Source organism: Suncus etruscus, chromosome 3, assembly GCF_024139225.1.
Source record: "Suncus etruscus isolate mSunEtr1 chromosome 3, mSunEtr1.pri.cur, whole genome shotgun sequence".
In the NCBI taxonomy this organism is placed as follows: Eukaryota; Metazoa; Chordata; class Mammalia; order Eulipotyphla; family Soricidae; genus Suncus; species Suncus etruscus.
Window position 1 is genome coordinate 147,934,786 of NC_064850.1, and position 23,528 is coordinate 147,958,313.

The following is a 23,528-nucleotide window of genomic DNA, read 5'->3' on the forward strand; positions in this document are numbered from 1 at the left end:
TTACAATATAAACGCTCTAAATTAGAGAAAAAAACATCAGAAGTGGTCCTATGGAACTCAAGGTTGAGCACATGTCACTGCTTATAGCAACATTGCTTGTCATGGGGAAAAGATGGAAAGAAAGAAACAAATAGTCACTGAAAGTCCTGTCACAGTATTGCTTCTATAGCCCCAGTTACCTGTAAGAAAAGGAATTCAAGTGCATCTATTCAGTCAATAACTGGCTTGTGTCAGGTTTTATACAAACATCCGATATAATATTGATACTTCTACACAGTGTATGCTTTTCAGATTTTTAATTGACGTTAAATTGTTGCATATTTGTACACTGTTCTATTTACATATTATTTACATTAGTGCATAGTCCATTTACATAATCTGGGGTAGGCACAACAGAGGTACTCAGGGGCCCCTTTTGGAGTGCCATATGGGTTCCGAAAATCAAAGCCTAAGTGAGCATCTGAGGTTAGCTACGCGCAAAGGCAAGTCCCATCCCCGCTGTCCTTCTCTCCAGCCCCTTTACCTCTCTTTATCAGTAAAATGACTCCTGGATGACTCAAGCATTTACAAGGAAAATCTATGCTTGCAGGGCCCAGAGTGGGAAGGCAGGACACTTGCCTTGCATGTGGCTGGCTCGGAGAAGATTTTGAGCACCCCAAAACAAAACACTAGGCTCGCGATTACACTGTAACAGCAATAACAAACAGACAACAGGCATCAGACAGACCCAACTCCAGCCCCACGCAGTTTCAGGCTGCCCAGCGCATGCGCATGCGCCGAAAGAGGTCCCCGAGCTCCGTGGCCCCCGCCCGTGACGTCACCGGGCCGCGCCGCTCCCGGGATGACGCGACATGTGTGCGACCCGCCGTGGGAAGGAAGCCCCAGCGGCTTGCGCCGAAGCAGGAGGTCTCTGAGCTCCGTAGCCCCGCCCTCCGCATACGTCATCGCGCCGCGCCGCTCCCGGGATGACGCGACATGTGTGCGACCCTCCGTGGGGAAGGAAGCCGCAGCGGCTGACTATGGCGGCTACCGCGGAGCAGTGGGTGTTGGTGGAGATGGTTCAGGCTCTCTACGAGGTGAGCGCGCCCGCTCGGAACAGCCCGGGGCATGGGCAGGCGGGGTGTGGGTTCTGCGGCCGGGGGCCCTGGAGAGGACTTGCGGGACTCCGGCGTTCGCCTCGGAGGCTGGGCGGGGAGCGCGAAGCACTGCGAGCACTGAACACTGAGCCGCCGTCCGGGCCCTTGGGCGAGGCTGCAGCGGTCGCGGGACGGGCGGCACAGTTCCAGACCCTGGACAGGCCTGCGCCCAGCCCTTTCCCTTCGACTTCGCTTTCTTTTAGTCAGTTCTCTCTGGATAAGTGGGAAAAAGAAAAACAGACAGCTCCACCTAAGGGCTGCTTCCTTGCCAAGCAAGGGGTCTTCGCGCTGCTCTGGCTTCCCTTGCAAGACGGAGCCGGAGGTTTGGAAAGCAGCAGCTGAGAACAGACGCACAGAAGTCCCGTCCAACTAGTAGGCTGATGGGAACGACAGAGCCGCTAAAGTGGAATGTTTCGTGTAAAAAAGAAAAACATCTTGCAACTTTGTGTTGCTGCCCCCTTTTTGATTATATGAGCTTCATGTACCCTCAACCTGCCCCGAGAGTAAGAGTTGGAAGGAAAAACCTTAAAGGGTGTAACGTTTCCTCCATTTTTCTCCAGGGTAAAAATTGGGCTTGTTAACTTTTCTGCGTTCACCGTCTCTAATATGAATTTTTCTTGGAAAGATTTCTTCTTGAGATTCAATTGGTTATTTGATCAGATGTTTCTCTATTAATATCATGTTGGCGGGGGTGCGGAGCATTTATTCCAGGGTCCTTATTTTATTCTTAAAGGAATTATATTGGAGGGGTTAACAAATCTAAAGAGCATTTGATGGGCTGGCCATGGAGCTGGTTTGGTGTTTGGGCGCTTTTATGTATGCAACTTATCCTGGGAGATCCCCAGCACATGCTCCCCCAGCAACCCTTGTGTCTGAAAATGTTTTGCGTTTTTTATATCTAAAATAGCCCTTTTTTTTTTGGTTTTTGGGCCACACCCAGTAACGCTCAGGGGTTACTCCTGGCTATGTGCTCAGAAGTTGCTCCTGGCTTGGGGGACCATATGGGACACCGGGGGATCGAACCGCGGTCCGTCCAAGGTTAGCGCAGGCAAGGCAGGCACCTTACCTTTAGCGCCACCGCCCGGCCCCAAATAGCCCTTTTAAATGATTTTCTGATTAGCTAGTATGTCTAGTTTGTGGGGAAAAAGAAACAAAAGCCAGCCTGATCTTTATCTTGAAAGCATATATTTAAAAGATCTCAAGTAGGTAACTTAATTATCCACAGCTGTTGGCTAACCAAATCTCTAATCTATGAGTTTACATAGATGATATGATGTGTTTGTTTTTCTTCGATTATATTTATATTTTGCCATCAAAATATTTAGTGTTTTATGTTTTGTATATGTCACACAAATATTTCCCTGCCATATTACATACTTCTTGGAAACTGGTAGAAAAGAAACTTGGAATTTGATTTTTTCCCCCTCTGTAATATTCCAGAATGGATTTAACGGGGCTTATCAAGGATGCAGAACATACAGTAGAATATGTAAAACTTTTAAGAATTGTGGAAACTAGTACTGGAGCAATAATACTCCATAATACTAGTTAAGTAGAAGGCTTACCTTTCACACAGCTGACCTCAGTTTAATACCTGACAATATTTACGGTTCACCAAGCTGTCAGGACTGATGCCTGATCACTGTGTGAACCAATGACCCACCCCACCTCCAACTCCCACAACCCCCACAGGAAGGAAGGAAGGAAGGAAGTTAGTTAAAGAACTTGAAAACTCGGGACTGAGACAGTTCAGTGGACTCTGCAGTATGTGACCTCTGGCCACCCACCACTTGCTCCCCTGAACTATGAGCATTGAGCCAGGAGAAGCTCCTGAGCACTGCTAGATGTAGGTTGAAAATACAATTTGTGAAAAATTATGGAGACTTATTACTTTTTTTTTTGTTTTTGGGCCACACCCAGCGGTGCTCAGGGGTGACTCCTGGCTGTCTGTTCAGAAATAGCTCCTGGCAGGCACGGGGGACCATATGGGACACCCGGATTCGAACCAACCACCTTTGGTCCTGGATCGGCTGCTTGCAAGGCAAACACCGCTGTGCTATTTCTCCGGGCCCGGAGACTTATTTCTAAATACCTCTTCTCATTCTGAATAAATGAGAGTGGTCGAGGACTTGGAAAACTGAAATGTTTATTACAGTTCTTTTCCTGTCATAAAAATTCAGTTACCTGGAGTTGCTCTTCAAACCCCTGTTCTCCCTTGGACAGGTATCTAACTAGTTTGTCTATTTTTGCTGGCTTTTGCCACTCTGGAGCATCCTGTATTCTCTCTTCATCTATTTCCTCCCTTCCCTACCACCTGGATCTTCATAAATAAATTTTAGTCAATAAAAATTATCTTGCTTCACTAAAAATATTAATTAACCTGAAATATGGTGTTGTGTGAAATACTAGTAATTTTGTCAATTTTTTTCATTACTTTGAATTTTTGTTTTAAAGTTGTTATTTTAAGTTATTCCTGTGTAGGAGACATTATGTTGTTAGAAATAAAAGGAACTTTGAAATGAAATTTTCAGTACAAGTAATCTAGAAATCATATAAGGCAGTATTCTAGATGCATAATACTTAAGTACAGGTTTCAGAAATGTTAATTTTTGTTTTGTTTTCCTCTCCTTTTGTTTGTGACTCAACTCTTAGGCTCCTGCTTACCATCTTATTTTGGAAGGAATTCTGATACTCTGGATAATCAGACTTCTTTTTTCTAAAACTTACAAATTACAAGAACGATCTGACCTTACACTCAAGGTAGGAATTGGAATTTGTAGTATTTGTTATATGATTATAGTTGCTACATCTTTTCCAAAAAGAACTTTTGGGGGAGTCCTTTTAAATTCAGCAACATAAAACGGTTTTATGTAAAGTAAGAAAATGAAATGGGATGAAATGGCAAAGCCAGAGGTAAGTATCAAGGGGATACTTTGCTATGGGTAAACAGTTATAGAAGAAGTAAGTTATGTATAACATATATAATATTTTATATGTATGTAAAATACTTCTTTATTTTATTTATATAAGTACTTATACTTTATGTGTGTTATATATAACAATTATAAGAGGAAGTAAGGACAGCTGCTGGATTTTTAGTACCCATATGGACATGAGGTGCTCAGAAAAGTCACTTTTTTGACATCTTGGCAAAGTTTTCTCTGCTTCTCATTTAGAGTGGTGGGATGGGGTGGAAGTAGTACATGAGTTACAGTGCATGCCTTGCGTGTGTCAGACCCTGGTTCAGCATTACATGGTAAATGAGTTTGAGAAGCATGGATAAAGCAGAGTAAAAAAAACACCATTATTGCAAGATTTCTTATAACCTTTAATATGTCATTGATTATCTCAGAGGGATCAATTAAACTTGACCAAATAGCCCTTCTCTTTCCATTAAAAAAAAAAAAAGACGTTACATGATTTCCATGCTCTGAGAATTTTTAGTAGCATTAAAAATACAATTGGGGGCCGGGCGGTGGTGCTAGAGGTAAGGTGCCTGCCTTGCCTGCGCTAGCCTTGGACGGACTGCGGTTCGATCCCCCGGCGTCCCATATGGTCCCCCAAGCCAGTAGCAACTTCTGAGTGCATAGCCAGGAGTAACCCCTGAGCATTACCGGGTGTGGCCCAAAAACCAAAAAAAAGAAAATACAATTGGAGACCAGCTATGGCAGAAGTTTCCTTGGAATTTAGGAGCTCCTGATAAATGATTAAGTGACCTTGAAATTTCTAGTCGAACGTGATTGTTCCTAATATGTTATACTTTAAACATTATTCCACACGTAAACACATTTTGAACAGTGACAACTAAACATAATTCAAGAGTAATCTTCAAAAAGCAAAACTTAGCTAGAGCCAGAGTCTGAATAATCACTACTTTCCAGCCAAAAAAAATCAGTGTGAGGGATTTTAAAAACTGGTGGCAGCATAATAACATGTACTTCTCAGTTCCACGAATCTGCTTTCTTTGAATAACAGATTTCTGTGTTGATTGTAACATCTGTTTCTTCAGTCTTAAGCAGCCAACACATACATGCACTCCAGATTTCTCCTGACTGCTTATGTGTCACAGGCAGTGGGAGAAAAAAATGGAGTAGATGATTTATTCAACATTTTTGAATTGCTTGAGCATGACAAAGATGAGTATGTCAAAAATGAATAGGTGAATATGTCAAAGATGAATTTGCCCTTTGTCCTGCCCTGTCATTGCAGGGAGAATCTACATAGAAACATTGAAAAGGATTAACACTGAGGAGAACAGGCCTGTGTGTAAGACAGGAATTGGCTGTGGCTCTCATGTTTATCTCCTCTTCATCTCACCCAGGCTGCATTTTCAAATGACTTTTTTTTTCTGAAGCAAGAATGGAAAAGAGACTCAAAATAGTTAAATACTTAGAATGAAGTCACAGGTTTAAAAGACTCAAAGTGGCTATGTATAGCAAATTTCTGAACAAAATTATAGCCCCCATATTTTTGAATACCTTTTACAGATGGTTCAGAGAAACAGTACATATGGTTTTATGATTGGGCAGAATGAAGGTGTGGTCTCTCTGATAGTTGAAAAGAGAAATGAGCCCACTTACCTAAAGCCTTGCTTCTTCCTTTGTCTTGCAGTTGTTTCTTTGTGTTTTCCCATCATTAGCAGTTTACTTTCAGTTTCCTACAAGGCTCTATGTTGAAGAAGACCCTTTAGACTGATAGGCAGCTGCTCATTGTGGGGGTTTCTCAATAGTAAACAGCCATGAGCCTGCAGGGATGGGTTCTCTGCCCTTGACTTGCAATCTGCTATATTGCTTACTCCTCCTCATCTCATCTCCTGTAGGAAAAGGAAGAATTAATTGAAGAGTGGCAACCAGAACCTCTTGTTGTTCCTGTTTCCAAAGACCATCCTGCTCTCAACTACAACATCGTTTCAGGGTAAATTGGCTTCCTTCCTCCAAAGGACTTGGGTTTGCTCTCTTATAAACTCTCAATGTATGAAGAGGTTTATTTTTTCAAGGGTGTTGAGGTGGAGGTGTTTGGGTGAGCCTGGCATCAGGCCTTGCTTACTGACTCATCTTGGGTTTTTTCAGGAGACTGAACCAAAGTGATTCCATGTAAGTCAAATGCTTTATATCCTGTACTGTCTCCACAATATCTTTTTTTTTTTTTTTGGCTTTTGGGTCACACGGGTGGCACTCAGTAGTTAATCCTGGCAGGCACGGGGGATCATATGGGACACTGGGATTCAAGTCACCATCCATCCTGGATGGTGCCCTTCTCTGCCCCCTCAACATCTATTTTTTTTTAACTTCTATAAAACACTAGAAATCTTTGGAGACCAAAAATGAACCATTTTAATTCCCAGTATAAAATTTTCTTGTAGAAATGATGGCATGGACTTTTTTTAGAGTCCTATTGATCATTAATCTTTGTACCCCTCCAATATTATTTTTAGTTTGTCCTACCGCTGTGCTATCTCCCTGGCCCCAACATCTATTTGGGGGGCACACCCATTGATGCTCAGGGGTTACTCCCAGCAATGCACTCAGAAATCGCTCCTGGCTTGTGGGACCATATGGGACTCTGGGTGATCAAACGTCGGTTCGTCCTAGGCTAGTGCTTGCAATACAGACACCTTACCTCTAGTGCCACTGCTCTGCCCCCCCACCCCCGACATCTATTTTTTTTTTTTTAACTTATATAAAACACTAAAAAACTTTGGAGACCAAAAACGAACCACTTTAATTCCGAATATAAAATTTTCTTGTAGAAATGATGGCATGGACTTTTTTTAGAGTCCTATTTGATCATTAATCTTTGCACCCCTCCAATATTATTTTTAGTTTGTACTCATGATAATATTTTACTATGACAATGAAAATGAAAACTGGGAGACAGTACAGCTGTTAGTGTGCATGACTAGCAGATTTTGATTAACTTAAAATGTATTTTACTTGTACAGAAAATAGTAGACACATATGTACATACTACCCTGATTTAAGATCATTAAAATTTTCAATTATTTTTCTTTTGGAGGCCACACCCAGTGGTGCTCAGGGCTTACTCTTCCTCTGTGCTCAAGGATCATTCCTAGTGGGGCTCACAGACACATAGACCATAGATGGCACCAGGGATCAAACCTGGGTCAGCTGCATACAATGCGTGTATCTTATCTGTTGTATTATCATTAAGCCCAACATGAAAATTTTTTGTGCTCTCAACATAAATCTATTTTAAAATAAGAAATCTTATTTCTCTCCTCTCCTGCATATTGGAAAAACTGCTTTACCACAAATGCAACAGCCTGGTGTAGGCAGTGGCTGTTTTGTGCCCCAGCACTTACCCCCACACTCCAAATTAGGTGCAGTTTTTCCATTCTCCTCCTTCCCCACAGAATGCAGGACATCATGTATTCTTAGATATATTTAAGGTGTAGGTTATTTATCTAAATATATCTAATTCTTAGATAATTTAAGGAGTAGGTTCCTTGAATTTTCTTTATATCATTGTTAAGCTTGTGCTCTGCAATCAAGTTCTTTTTTTCTTTTCTTTTTTTTTTTGGTTTTTCGGGCCACACCTGTTTGATGCTCAGGGGTTACTCCTGGCTAAGTGATCAGAAATTGCCCCTGGCTTGGGGGGACCATATGGGTCGCTGGGGGATCAACCACAGTCCTTCCTTGGCTAGCACTTGCAAGGCAGACACCTTACCTCTAGCGCCACCTCGCTGGCCCCAAGTTGTTCTTTTTTTTTTTAACACCTTTCAGTTTCCCTGTAGAAAATTTCATTCATTTGCTTGCTTGTTTCTGCTGCTCATTCTTATTTTCCATGGACTAACTTTGGTCCAGTAGCGTTAGAGAACTTTTTTGAATTCCCTCGAGGAGAGTGCATGCACGAACGGCTTATGAACGAATGAGAGACCACATAATGCATGTGGGAGAAATAGGATTCTTAAATTTAATGTGATAAATAAGGGATTATTTATGAGGGATTAGCCAGCCACAGTTTTGGGGGGGGTTGGGGGTTTTTTTGGGGGGGAGGATCACACTCCGCAGCGCTCAGGGGTTACTCCTGGCTCTATGCTCAGAAATTGTTCCTGGCTGGCTCGGGACCATATGGGATGCGGGGATTCGAACCATCGACCTTCTACATGCAAGGCAAACACCTTACCTCCATGCTGTATCTCTGGCCAGCCACAGTTTTTTTATGGCACAAAGAGAATGCTCTTATGTTAAATCACAACATAACTCTTGTAAACATAAAAACAAAACAATTCACTTGGCTCCTGATGAGTAGATACATTTCAAGTAAGAATCCAGAGTTAAAAAGAAAAGATAAGGGGCTAGAGAAATAGCATGGAGTAGGGCGTTTGCCTTGCATGCAGAAGGGCAGTGGTTCGAATCCTAGCATCCCGTATGGTCCCCCGAGCCTGTCAGGAGTGATTTCTGAGCATAGAACCAGGAGTAACCTCTGAGTGCTGCTGGGTATGACCCAAAACCAAAAAAAAAAAAAAAAAGAAAAGAAAAAAGGAAGGAAAGGAAGGAAGGAAGGAAAAAAGAAAAGATAAATTTTAACTTTTTTTTTTTTGGCGGTGCTTAGGGGAAAAGAAAAGATAAATTTTAATTTTTTTTTTTTTGGCGGTGCTTAGGGGTTACTCCTGGCTGTCTGCTCAGAAATAGCTCCCGGCAGGCACGAGGGACCATATGGGACACCAGGATTCAAACCAACCACCTTTGGTCCTGGATCGGCTGCTTGCAAGGCAAACGCCGCTGTGCTATCTCTCCTGGCCCAAATTTTAACATCTTAAAGCAATTCCTGTCTGGCTAGTCCTAGATGTCAATACTGATTAGGGGAACTTGCAAGGAGCCGGTTTTTCCTATTTTATGAGGGAAGATGTTTTGTTTTAGAGGCTAATACAGATAACTCTATGATCTTGACTAAGAAATGGTTTTTAGGAAAAATCAAACTTATCTGGAAGAGATGCAAATCTACCTGGTGAAGGTTTTCTCAATGGCCCAATGTTATTTCCTGGACAAAGCTTTGGATGTAAGTTCTGAGGCAAGAATTAGTTAGCAAATGCTCAAAGTCTTTTAGCGATGTCCAAAAGGCAGAACGTTACTTTTTGTTTAAAACTGCAAGGGGATATAGAAGACAAAGAGAAATAAAGTTGTTTTTGGATATCATTTGGTGCTGGGTTTTCCAGGGAAAGAGAAATTAATGAAGGCTATATTTGCCTGTAAAAATCTTTATGTGTGTAAAAGGTCCAACTATATACACACTTAATACAGCAGAAGGGAGATTCGTATATAGGCAAATAAATGTCTGTTATTAACCATAAGAAATAGCACCTTTCACTCTCAAAAATCTTGGTCAGCCATCCACGCTCTGCTTATTCATATTATTTTCTTCCTGCATATCCCTCCAGAATGTTCACATGTATTTCTCAGACATTGCAATGTATTTAAGCCACAGTTTGACTGGTGCTGGTTCACAGATATCATCAAACAATTGAAAGTAACTGGGTTCATTTTTTTTTTTTTTTTTTAATTTTCTGTGACCTTTGTTGTCCTGCTCTAATCCTGACTGGTTGCTGGGTTAAACTATTGCCAGGCTGGCCTTGGAAAATTCTATTACCATCATCAGCTTAGGAGTTTGCTCCTTGTTTCTCACTGGTTGCTTTTGGTTTATTCCCTTAGGTTAATACACATTAAGAACAATCTGTAGAGGTTTTCAAAACCATACACATCATTACATTGCTTTTACTCTTTTTTTTGTTTGTTTGTTTGATTAGTTTTGGGTCACACCTGCAAGTCAGTGGTCAGTGGTTACTACTGGCTCTGCACTCAGGAATTACTCCTGGTGGTACTCGGGGGACCAAAATGGATGCTGAGGATCAAACCCAGGTCAACTGCATGAAAATAAGTGCCCTACCCACTATACTATCTCTTTTGCCTCTGATTTCATTCTTAAAACACTATGATTGCAATGATTGTTCATAATATAATTGGATTTTTAATCACAATTGCAATTGAGTTTCAGTCAAACAATGTACAACACCTTTCACCAGTGCATATTTCCTGTCATCACTGTACCCAGTTTCCCTCCCCACTCTCCATGCCTGCAATGGGGCAGACATTTTTTCTCTGTCCCTGAATCTGTCTCTGTCTCTATCTGTCTGTCTCTCTTTCTCTCTCTCTTTGTTTCTTTTAGACACGGTTTGCAATATTTTCAGTATTGAGTTTTATTTAAATGAATATATTTAAACATCATGATTATAAAAGTGTTTGTAGTTGGGTTTCAGTATAAAAAAAAAACAAGAACACCCCTTTTATCAGTCCAACATTCCCTCCACCAGTGTTCCTCATATTCCTCCTCTCCCACACCCTGCCTGTATTCAAGACAGGAATTCTATTTCTCTCACTGACATTGTCATGATAGTTGTTCGTGTAGTTATTTCTCTAACTGAACTCATCAGTCTTTGTGGTAAGCTTCATATCATGGACTGGTCCTTCCAGCCTTCATCTCTATTTTCCCTGGGAATTATTACAATAATGTATTTTATTTTTCTCAAAACCCATAGGTGAATTAAATTATTCTGGTTTTATCTCTCTCCCTTTGAATCATTTCAATCAGAATAATAGTTTCCATGTCCATCAATGTATAGGAAAATTTCATAACTTTATTTTTCCTGATGGTTGCATAGTATTCCATTGTGTATATGTATCACAGTTTCTTTAGCCACCATCTGTTGTCCGGCATCTGGGTTGTTTCTAGATTCTAGCTGTTGTGAATATAGCAAAGAATATAGATATACAGAAGGCACTTTTGTATTGTGTTTTTGAGTTCCTAGGGTCTGTCCCTAGGAGTGGTATTGCTGGATCAAATGGGAGCTCAATTTCCAGTTTTTTGAGAAATCTTACTGTTCTCCATAAAAGCTGGACTAGGGGGGAAAAAAAAGCTGGACTAGACCGCATACCCACTAGCAGTGAATAAGAGCTCCTTTTTCCCCACATCCCCACCAGCACTGATTGTCTTTGTTCTTTGTGATGTGTACCAGTCTCTGTGGCTTGAGAATGGCACCCCATTGTTTTGATTTGCATCTCCCTTATAATTAGTGATGTGGAGCATTTTATGTATCTTTTGTTCATTTGTATTTCTTTAAGAAAGTGTCTGTTCATTTCTTCCCATTTTCTTAGTTTAGATTAGGTATTTGAATTATAATAGATTTTAGGTTAGATTTTTTTTCCTTGTTAAGTTCTGTCTTGTATATCATAGATATTAGCCCCTTATTTGATGGGTATTGGGTGAATAGTTTCTTCCATTCTGTGGGTGGCTTTTGTATCCTAGTCACTATTTCCTTTGAGGTGCAGAAGCTTCTCAGTTTAATATAATCTCATCTATTTATCTCCACTTCCACTAGTTTGGAACTGCTGTTTCCTCATTGAAGATGCCTTGGTCTCATTGTCATGGAGTGTTTTACCTACCTGTTCTTCAATATACCTTATGGTTCCGGATCTGATAGCAAAGTCTTCAATTCATTTGGATTTGAACTTTGTACAAGGTGTTAGATGGAGGTTTGCGTTCACTTTTTTGCATGTTGCTGATCAGTTGTCATAGCACCACCTGTTGAAGAAGCTTTCCTTGCTCCAATTTGCTTTTCTTTCCTCTTTATCAAGATTGATTCTTTGCCTGAGGAACATTCTCTAAACACTCAAGTCTATTCCACTGATCGGATGATCTGTCTTATGCCAGTACCATGCTGTTTTAATGACTATTGCTTTGTAGTACAATTTAAAGTTGGGGAAGCGATGCCTTCCCTCTTCTTTTTCCTAAGGATTGCTTTAGCTATTTGTGGGTGTATGTTGTTCCTAATGAATTTCAGGAGTTTTTGATCCACTTTGAAGAATGTCATGGGTATCATTAGAGGAATTACATTAAAACTGTACAATGCTTTGGAGAGTATTGCCATTTTAATAATGTTAATCCTCCCAATCCATGAACAATGTATATTTCTCCATTTCCTTGTGTCCTCTTATTTCTTGAAGTAGGATTTTGTAGTTTTCTTTTTATAGGTCCTTCACCTCATTAGTTAAGTTGCTCCAAGGTATTTGAGTTTGTGTGGCACTAATGTAGTGCTGCTCAATTATTTTCTTTCTTTCTTTTTTTTTTTTTTTTTGTTTTTGGGCCACACCCGGTGGTGCTCAGGGGTTACTCCTGGCTGTCTGCTCAGAAATAGCTCCTGGCAGGCACGGGGGACCATATGGGACACTGGGATTCGAACCAACCACCTTAGGTCCTGGATCGGCTGCTTGCAAGGCAAACACCGCTGTGATATCTCTCCGGGCCCAGCTCAATTATTTTCTGTCATGCCCCCCTATAAAGAAGAAACATTTTTCGCGCCCCTCACGTGACTGTAAATAGTATCTTTATTAAAAAAAAACTAACCTGCAAAACAAAAATATATACAATAATTTGAGCTGATTTTTTAATCAGAGGTGATGTCTGGATTAAAGGCTACAATGAGCAAGTTTTGCAATGCATATCTTTTCAAAGCGGGGTTTGAAGCAGGACATGGCAACTCTCAGCTCCAGAGACATACAGAGTCATAAACATGGGCTTAGCTTATGACAGTGTTTGTCGAGGTCAAACATGCCCCTTAGGGGCATGCCCCACTATGTGAGAAGCACTGCTCTAATGTGAATCAAAAAATTTTTTAATGCCCATTTCTTCTCTATCATTACTTATGTATAAGGCCATTGACATTTGCATGTTAATTTTGTAGCCTTCCAGTTTTCTATATGAATATTGTTTCTAGAAGCTTTTTGGTAGAGTCTTTAGAGTTTTCTAAATATAGTATTATGTCAACTGCAAACAGTGAGAGCTTGACTTCTTCCTTTCCTAATTGGATGCCCTAGATACCTTTTTCATGCCTAATTGCTATGGCAATTACTTCCAGTACTATGTTGAATAGGAGTAGTCAGAGAGGGCAGCCTTCTCTTGTGCCAGATTTTTAGAGGAAAGACTTTTAGTTTATATCCATTAGGATAATATTTGCCATTGGCTTGTGGTAGATGGCCTTGACTATATTGAGAAAAGTTCCCACCATTCCCATCTTGTTGAAAATTTTTATCGTGAATGAGTGTTGGATCTTATCAACATCATTAGATGCTTTCTCTGCATCTATTGATATGATCATATGAATTTTATTTTCCTTTTGTTGCTATGGTGTATAATGTTGATTGACTCACATATGTTAAACCATCCTTGCATTCCTGGAGTGAAACCTACTTGGTCATGGTTTCTGACCCTCTTGATGAGGCATTGGGTCCTATTTGCTAGAATTTTCTTGAGGATCTTGCATCTGTGTTCTCAGGAATATTGGTCTGTAGTTTTCTTTTATTGCAGCATCTCTGTCTGGTTTTGGTATTAAGGTGATGTTAGCTTCTAAAAACTCTTTGGGAATGTACCTGATTTTTCAATTTCATGAAAGAGCCTGAAAAGGATTGGTAGTAGTTCCTCTTGAAAGGTTTGAAAGAATTCGTTAGTCTTGTCAATCTATCAAGGGGTGAAAGGGCACTGTTGAGGTCTCCCTCTATTTTTGTATTGCTATTGATGTCTTCTTTCTGATTTGTCACCAATTGTATTCAGTATTTTGCTGGTCCTTCATTGGGTGCGTATATGTCTAGGCGTGAATTTGTTCCTGTTGTACATATATTCTGATTATTATGAAATCTCCATCTTTGTTCCTTATAGCTTTTCTAAGTCTAAAGTTTGTGTCATCTGATATTAATATGGCCACTCCAGCTTTTTTAAGGGAGTCATTTGCTTGGATGATTGTCCTCCAACTTTTGATTTTGAGTCTGTGTTCTGACTATTCAGATGTGTTTTTTGTAGGCAGCAGAAGGTTGGATTTAGCTTTAAGTTGAGTTGTTGTTTATCTGTGAAGCTATGTATACTTCTTCAAACCTGGAAGTGAATCTGGCTGGGTGCAGTATTCTTGGCAAAGCATTCATTTCATTGAGTTTTGTCACTATATACCACTATTGCCTTCTGCCCTTGAGGGTTTCTTGTAACAGGTCTGCTGTAAATTTTAAGGATTTTTTTAAATGTAATTTCCCTATTTGATCTTGTTGTTTTCAGTATTCTGTCCCTATCTTTCGGATTTGTCACTGTGTCTAGGATGTGTCCAAATTTCTTTTAGCTGGTACTCTTTGGGCATGCAGGATTTGGTTGCATGCACTCTTTAGCTCTGGGAGTTTCTCTGCAATGATTTCCTTTACATGCCGGATTTGGTTGCATGCACTCTTTAGCTCTGGGAGTTTCTCTGCAATGATTTCTTTTACAGGTGTTTTTTTCTGTGTCTCTGGGACTCCGATGATTCTTATGTTGTTTCTGTTGAGTTTATCAAAGGTTTCTATTTTCATCTGTTCACATTCTTTGAGGATTTTTTTTTCATTCTCTGATCATTTATTTATTTTAAGGTTCTTTTCCATATTCTTTTGTTGTATGGAGTTGTTATGCATATCATCTTCTAGTGCACTGATTCTGTCCTCAGCTGCTGTTACTCTGTTGGAGAGGCTTTCCAGTGAGGTTTTCATTTTGCCTACCACATTTTTCAGTCCTGTTACTCAGTTTGGAGTTTTCTGATTTCTCTTTTCTTTTCTTTTCTTTTCTTTTCTTTTCTTTTCTTTTCTTTTCTTTTCTTTTCTTTTCTTTTCTTTTCTTTTCTTTTCTTTTTTTTTCTTTTCTTTTTTTTTTTTTTTTGGTTTTTGGGCCACACCCGTTTGATGCTCGGGGTTACTCCTTGCTATGCGCTCAGAAGCCGCTCCTGGCTTGGGGGGACCATATGGGACGCCGGGGGATTGAACCGCGGTTCGTCCTAGGCTAGCACTTGCAAGGCAGACACCTTACCTCTAGCGCCACCTTCCCGGCCCCTAATTTCTATTTTCATATCCTCTTGACTCTTATTTGTGGTCCGTTCACCTCAATCTATGCTTTCTTTGAGTTCTGTGAACATCCTTCATGGTTCTTCTCTAAACTCCATATCTGAGTGGCTAAGTAGATAGTTGACACTTTTCGGGTCATCAGAGCTGCCATCTTCATTCTCTATGCATGGTTTTGGCCTGTGTTGTTTCTCCATTGTTGTGCCTCCAATCAGGTAGGTTCCGCAGACTCTTCTGTTTTTGGTCTCAAAACAGGCAGTGGAGTGTCAGGGCAGCAGCTGCCACTTGCTAGGTGATTGGCAGCAATCAGGTTCTACCTGTTTTGCAATATTGTTGCTGAAGAGCTATCATGCTCATCACTATCTCCTTTCAGCACTCAATTTTTCTCCAGAGTGATCAGTTTCAGCTATTATTGCTAAGGTGGTCCCTTCTGGGCCTTAACTGAACACTATATGTGATAAGCTTCCTGTAATTGACTGGGTCCTGGCCCTCCTGTTTATTTTCTGGATACTATTATCATACTTTTTTTTAATATCCCAAACATGAGTGCTATTATTCTATGTCTTTCCCTCTCCTTCTGACTCAGTTTGCTCAGCATAATACACTCCAGATCCATCCATGTATAAGCAAATTTCATGACTTCTTTTTTCCTAACAGCTACATAGCAATCCATTATGTAGATTAACCGTTTTTTTTTCCACTTTATTCACTTGTGTTCTCAGTCATTTACTTGGGTTGTTTCCAGATTTGAGCTAATATGAATAGTGCTACAATGAACATAGGAATGCAGAAGGCTTTTCTGCATTGTGTTTTTTGGGCTCCTAGTTTATATTCCTAGGAGTGGAATTTCTGGGTCATTTTTTGAGGAATATCTATATTGTTTTCCAAGAATGCTGGACCAGTTGACATTCTCACTATGAAGAGTCCCTTTCTCCCCACATCTGTGCTAGCACTGGTCATTTTTGTTCTTTGATGTGTGTCAGTCTCTGTAGTATGAAATGAGATTTTATTGTTTTGCTTTGCATCTCCCTGATGATTTATGATATTTTTATGTGCCTTTTGGCCATCATGCATTTCTTCTCAGAGGAAACATCTGTTCATTTCTTTCCCCATCTTTGGATAGCGTTAGTTTTTTTTTTTTCCTATTAAGTTCTACCAGTACATTTTATATTCTAGATGTTAACTCCTTAGCAGATAGGTATTGGATGAATAGTTTCTTCTATTCCATGGATCATCTTTGTATCCTACTCCACCATTTCCTTTGCAGTGCAAAAGCTTCTCAGTTTTATGTCATCTCATTTGCTTATCTTTGCTACTACTTGTTTGGTCAGTGGTTTTTTTATCCTTGAAAATGCCTTTAGCTTCATGATCATGGAGTGTTCTGCCTACAGTTTTCTTCTATGTACCTTATGGTTTCAGGTCTGATATCAAGGACTGAACTTTGTGTATGGCATTAAAGAGAGGTCTAGGCTCACTTTTTTACAAGTAGCTAACCAATTTTCCCAACACTGTTTGTTGAACAGACTTTTCATGCTACACTTTGTATTTTTGCCTTATTACCAAATACTAATTGCTCATATACTTCAGGATCAGTCTCAGAATATTCAAGTTTCATCTATTGATCTGAGGGTCTGTTTTTATTACAATATAATGCTGTTTTAATGACAACTTTATAGTATAGTTTGAAGTTGGAGAAAGTGATGCCTTCCATTTTCCTTTAGCCAATGATTTCTTTTTTTTTTTTTTTTAATTTTTATTGTGACCAAAGTGCATTACAAATCTTTCACTGCATTATTTATGGTACATAGTGACAATGAATGAGGGGCATTCCCACCACCAGTGCTGTCCTCCCTGTTCCCAGTATGCATCCCATATCACCCCCCTCTACCCCCCAGTATGCTAGTGCAACTGGTCTCCACTTTACAGCTTGTTGTAGATTGAGCATCCATTCCACCGTCATTGGAGATAAAAAGGATAAGAAAAAGGGGAGAAAAAAATTTGGTGACAACTACCAAAAAAAGAAAGAAGAGAGAGAAAAAAAAAAAAAAGAAAAATGGAAGAAAAAAGAAATAAAATGGACCCGGCAAATAAAAATAAAAATAAATCTCTAAATAATAATCACAAGCGTGAAAAAGAAAGAGAAAAGTGGAAGAAAAAAAGAGAAGGAAAATAAAGTCAAAAACTAACAAATCGAAACAAAACAAGAAAAAGTATGGGTGCTGGAGTGGTAGGGTTTGGCGTTCCCCCACTTTTTTTTTTGCATAGGCACAGTAAACATTGGGGAAGAAAGGGAATTCCCGTGGCTTAAGAGATTCAGGGTTTCTCCATCCTTGAAGCATACCATCATGGGATCAACCCCTGGCTCCATATATACTCATTACCCCATCCCCAAGGCTTTTTTGTGATGCCAGGAAAGTTTCCTGTGTGAGAAAATCAAGCCACTGTAGCTAGCGATCTTGGTATTTGCACAGGTTATAGGTCAGGGTCTAAGATAGAGTCTCTAGGTTCTATCTAGAGGTTCCTATTCATCCTTGTTGTGGTGTTCAGTCTTCTATAACACTTGCTCCCTGTGTTCGTTCAGTCCCTAAGCCGAAGCCTAGGATATTATGGGTCCAAAGGTTCTGCTCAGTCTCTGTTGTCCAAGTTGGACCTCTGCAATAAGACATCTTGTTGTTGTTGTTGTTGTTGTTGTTTTTATGTGTCCTGGACTACAGCCTAGGGTAGGGTTTTCCTTATTAGTCCCAAGGTAGGCTCTGTTCAGTCACAGTTGTCAAAGTCAGTTTTTTGTTGTTGGTGTTCTAATTTTTCACAGTTCAAAGGACGATAGCTCTTCTGATTTCCATTTAGTGTTAGGTGATGTGATAGGACAGCCTGGTCTTAGGTCAAGTTTTCCTTTCCTCATTGTCATATCAAAACTGGCACAAGTTGGTGCCAGAGTAGTGTTATAAATCTCCCAATGAAGCTTAGTTCCTGGTGGTGTTGCCCGGAGCTGTAACATTTCTACGTTGGTGATCTGGGGTTTCGGATTGGACTAATGCTGTCCAATCTCCTGGGGACTGGGTTGTATCCACATGACACATGTTCAGGATGGGAGGCACCCTTCTGCTATAAAAAGTGAGTTCTTCCACAAAGAAAGACTTCATCATTAAGTCCCACTCCTGGACCTGTGCAGATACTGAGATCTCTAGATACAGAGGTCTGATTTTATCACCCAGGACGGAGCAGAAGTCTTCCAAACACCATGAAAGCACCACCGGGAGAGTAAATGATCCTGAACAGAGTCTATAGTTAATCCCATGACAATATACTCCAAGGGTGGAGAAACCTCATATCTCTTAGGCCAAGTGAATTCCTTTAAGAATGACCACAATATTTACTGTGCCAGGGCAGGAGGGGAAAAAAAAGGCAAAAAGCACAAAACATTGTTTATTTTTTATATATTATTTTTTATCTGCATTATTATTTTTATTTACCTATCTATTTTTGGTCGATTTCTTTGTTTTGGTGTGGTTATTGAAGTTGTTGTCCCCATTTATACTTATTTTATTTTCTCTGTTCTTTATGTGCTATGCCATGTTTCTTATCTCAAGACCATGGCTTTTTTTTTTTTTTTTTTTTTTTTTTTTGTGGTGCTTATCGTTATTGATGGAGTCCTCACTGGATATTTGATACTTCTTTTTGTACTGGTGGAGTGTTTCACCTTCTTTTTCTCCTTTTCGTCTCTCAAACTGATGATGAGAGCCTCTAGAAGGATTTCACCCATTTTCGGCGTATTAGACTTTTACTCCAGTTTATTACTTTTCTCTTCTTCAAACAAAACCACGTAACTTGAACTAGCTAGTCCTGCCTCCCAGTTAGAAGGGGAAATAAGGGAGGCACCAAGACCAAACAGGTGCAAGACTACTAAGTAGTAGGCTAGGTAAAGAGGGGACCACATATTCTAGCAGCTCTGGGGGTGAGGGAAGAGGATATGGGAGGTAGTACGAAAACGGAGGTGTAGGGAGGACAAATTGGTGATGGGAATCCCCCCTGATTTTATGTAAATATGTACCTAAAATATTATTGTCAACAATATGTAAGCCACTATGATCAAAATAAAAATTGTATTTAAAAAAGTGAGTTCTTATCCCTAGAAGATAAGATTTGTTTCTGTGTCTATGGTTTCCCCTTTTTTTACTGTGCCCATACAAAAATATATGGTGTCATACTGTGTTGCTGATGCTATTCTGGGTAAGGATGACAGACTGCACACACAGTCTCTGTCGTCTGGTTTTGTTCTGAGCTTTTATCCCAGTCAAGGCTTTTTGTACCAAACAGCACCAAAAATGGTAAGGATAGAGAAAAAATGTATATATTAAAATAGAACAAATAAATAATACTGAGTTAAAAAGAAAAGGTATTCGAATAAATCAAGTGGTGGAGGAGGCTACTTGTATATTTAGGAATACACATCTTAAGATGTATTTGCAGGTATTGAGCTTCCATAGGCAATATAAGACTCCCAATTAAGTCTTTTGATATATTCTTGTGGGGAGTAAAAGCCAAGGTACTTTTCGATTCACAGGCCTTGGAATTGAGTTTGAGAGATACTTTGCTGCATTACAAGACCATATAGTGTCTTTGAGCTGGGAGTTTTGCTGAGTTCGATTCCTGTATCGTGCAACAGCCCGATTTGGTGGGGGTGAGAGGGGCCATCAAGCATGAGTCAGCAGGCGTGCTGATTGTAGTTCTTTGCCGAGGCATAAGAACGGGAACCCAGAGAGTGTCTTTCACTGAGGAGCTGGAAGGTGGTCTGTTGGGGCAGGAGATCAATCTTGGTGCCTACCAAGTTAGGAACTGAGGGTAAAGAGGGTTAAATTAGGGGAAGATAACGGATCAGGATTGAAAAATGAGGGGATAGAGGAGACACAGGTTAGGGGAGAGGCAATACATGACAGGGGCTACATACAATACATATATATGAATTGTTTGTGATTATGGCTTGGAGTCAGTATGGAAAGTCACATCCATAAAGACTGACTTTAAAGATCTATTTGAGTGTTATCCAAATCTTTGGTATTCAGTTACCTTTCCTAGGAACCGTCTAGAATGAAGAACATTTTTAGATAATGCTTAAAAAGTATATTTGTTGCATGGGTGCATTTGCGCCAGTGCGGTTATAAAAATGAGTATTAGTAAGAAAAGACACCGCTGTAGGGCGTCCAGTATGAATACGGGAGAAGTTTTCCTCCTACCCCCTCCCCCCAGAGCCCAGTTGCCAAACCTGGCCCTGAAGACCAGTTTGGCATGGGGGGGATCTCGGTCTCCTGGACTAGGTGTTCAGCCCAGGAGGCCATTGGCCAGCTTTCTGCCCAGATTCCCAGACATACCCGTAGGAGAGGAGCAGGAATCCTGGCATGTGGGATCCTCTGGGTCCAGCTGCAGCTTCCCTCTCTAGTATGAAAAAACATGGGGGAGGACTTTGCCTCCTCCCCACCCCCCAGAGCTCAGATGCCAGACCTGGCCTTGAAAGCCAGCTTGGCGTGGGGGCTCTCGGTCTCCAGGACTGGGGGCCTTTGGCCAGCTGTCTGTCCAGATTCCCAGCCATGCCAGTAGATGAGGAGCAGTAATCCTGGCATGTGGGATTTTTTTCTGGGTCCAGCTGCAGCCTTCCTCTCCAGAGGCCATTGTTAACCAATGATTTCTTTAGCTGTTCTTGGAGTTTTATTCTATATGAATTTCTAGAGTATTTGATCTATTTCTTTGAAAAAAAATTCCTGCTGTTACTCATAACTAGAGTGATTTATACTTTCTCAGTGGTGATATTTTACATCATTACTTAAAAATATGTAGCACCGGGGCCAGAGAGATAGCATGGAGGTAAGGCATTTGAATCCCGGCATCCCATATGGTCCCCTGAGGCTGTCAGGAGTGATTTCTCAGCATAGAGCCAGGAGTAATCCCTGAGCGCTAAAAAAAGTAGCACCGTTTAATTATAACCAATGGCACGTAATTTGCAAGTGCTTCAGGGAAAACTTGAATGTTTTTTTTTGTTGTTGTTGCTTTCTATACATTTATTGTTACTTTTCAATTGTATAATATTTCTTTATATTTGATTACGAGTTGATACAAAAGAAAGCAGACTTAGTTAACATGGATTGTTGTTTCTTTTTTCTTTAAAACTACTTCATTGAAGTGTAGTTCTAATGTGGCATCTAAGTGGAGATTAGCAAATTCAGAGCACATTATCTCATTCTAATTTCAGAATACCTCTTCAACCGACAAAAACAATTCTATACAATGCAATACTAGTAGTCCTTCATTTTCCTCTCTTCCCACCCTCTGGTGACCATTAATTCACTTTCCTTACTAATTCATCTAATCAGATCATTTCCTGTCAAAGTAGTCTTACAAGTGGGTGACCATTTGTCTGACATCTTTCACTTCGCACAGTTCTGCTTTTTGGTTTTTAAGAGGGTATGTCTGGCAGTGTACCATGCTTGTTTCCTGTTTTTAGCTCAATGCCACTTGTAGCTGGGTTCAGGGGACCATGTTGGATGCTAGGGATTGAACCAGAATTGATTGCATGAAAGGCAAGCTCCAGTCCCAGCACAATAGTTTCCTTTTTATGTTTGGGTTTTTTTTTGAGGGGGAGGGGTTGGGGAAGAGATGGGAGCATATTAGTGGTATTCAGGACTTACTTCTGGCTCTGTACTCAGGGATCTCTCCTTGTGATGCTCAGGGTATACCTTATGGAATGCCGGGGACCAAACTCAAATCAATTGTATGCAAGGCGAGCATCCTACTAGTTGTACTTCACTCAGCCCACAAGTGGTCATTTGTTTGTTCTCTAGTTTCTCAGCATTTTTGGGTACTGTTCTTAGAGGAAACCAATTCTTTTTTTAGACCAAGGTTAGCAATTTAATTTTTTTCTGACTGCAGTGCATTTTATGGAGCACTCGAGCAGGCAGACAGTGCCCAGTGCACAGTGCTTGCATGTCACCAAAATGCTTTGCAGTTTTTTTCCCTTGCCCTCTTTCAAACCTCCTGGTATTTGCTGTTCTTTCAGTCCCTGTTAGTGAAAATAGGCTTGCTAGGTCAGCAAGATCATATGGGGAATAAGGCATTTGCCTTGCATGCTGCCAGTTCAGATTCCCTGAGCATCACTAGGGCTTGCTCCTGAGCATAGCTTGGAATAGCCCCTTAGTACAACTAGTGTGGGCCCAAACAATAGAGTTGGTTAGGCTAAAACTGAAAAGCTGAAGACACCTGTCAGTAGTTCAGTACTGTTTTAGAGCATGGCCTATCTGCAGCTAGTGTGCCAGAGCCGAGAGCTCCTGTCCTGTCCCAGCTTCTGTGTACCTGACCCTTCCATCCCAAACTAAAGATCATTCCAACATTAACCAGTATCAGGAATATACTCGATTCTTTTTGTTTGTTTGTTTGTTTGTTTTGCTTTGTTTTGGGGGCCACACTCAGCAGTACTCAGGGTTTACTTCTGGCTCTGTGCTCAGAAATCACTCCTGGCAGGTTTGGGGGACCATATGGGATGCTGGAAATTGAATCTGGGTTCATCCTGGGTTGGCCACATGCAAGGCAAAATCCCTTATTGCTATCTATCACTCATGGCCCCAGGAACATATTCAATTATTGAAGATATTTCCTCCTGTAAATATTTTTAAGTACTCATAAATAGGAAGATGGTAACTTGTTCTGTACCCATCAAGGTACTTTTTTTCTTTTTTTGCGGGGAGGATGGATGACTCATAACTTTGCACTCAGAAATTATTTCCAGTGGTGCTCTGGGGATGACATGAGATGTTATCACACCCTGGTCAGTGGAAGGCAAGCATCCATTATGCTGTCTCTCCAGCCCTGGAAGTGAAGTACATTATTATTTAGTTACTTCAATTTTTTTTTTTTTTTTTTGGTTTTTGGGTCACACCCGGCAGTGCTCAGGGGTTACTCCTGGCTGTCTGCTCAGAAATAGCTCCTGGCAGGCACAGGGGACCATATGGAACACCGGGATTCGAACCAACCACCTTTGGTCCTGGATCGGCTGCTTGCAAGGCAAACACCGCTGTGCTATCTCTCCGGGCCCCAGTTACTTCAATTTTAAGCAGGTTTTCAGACCCAAATCAAAGTCTTTCTATTTATCCATTTTGAAATCATATCTCCTTTTTCTTTTTTATTTCAGCAGGTCATGGTAACCTACTAGAATTAATGGTTAAAGATCCAATTTTTTCAACACCACTGTAATTTTACTTAAGGCACTGTGATTTACATTACTGTTAATGGTAGGGTTTTATAAGTAACATAGTCCCTCTCCACACCCTCACATTTTGTCCCCGTGGTTCCAGTTATCCTAGTTTCCTTCCCACCTCTCCCCAGTAGTAAACTTCCTATTGAAGACTAATTCTCAGTTCCTATTGCCTTTGAGCATTTGTTGTTCTCGTACCTTGTTGTATTGTTGTACCCACATAGAAGAGATCAT

At 40.6% G+C, this 23,528-nt stretch overlaps 1 protein-coding gene across 1 annotated transcript in view; it reads left to right on the top strand.

Moving 5' to 3' along the window:
* The first annotated feature begins 946 nt into the window (after positions 1–946).
* The window catches only part of LOC126003378 (serine palmitoyltransferase 1), a 78,341-nt gene continuing 55,759 nt past the window's right edge, over positions 947–23,528 (top strand). The window contains exons 1-3 of the mRNA XM_049769561.1: positions 947–1,076; positions 3,789–3,896; positions 5,956–6,050. Coding sequence (XP_049625518.1) covers positions 966–1,076; positions 3,789–3,896; positions 5,956–6,050 — 314 coding nt within the window. The 5' untranslated portion in view covers positions 947–965. The remainder of the gene's footprint in view (positions 1,077–3,788; positions 3,897–5,955; positions 6,051–23,528) is intronic.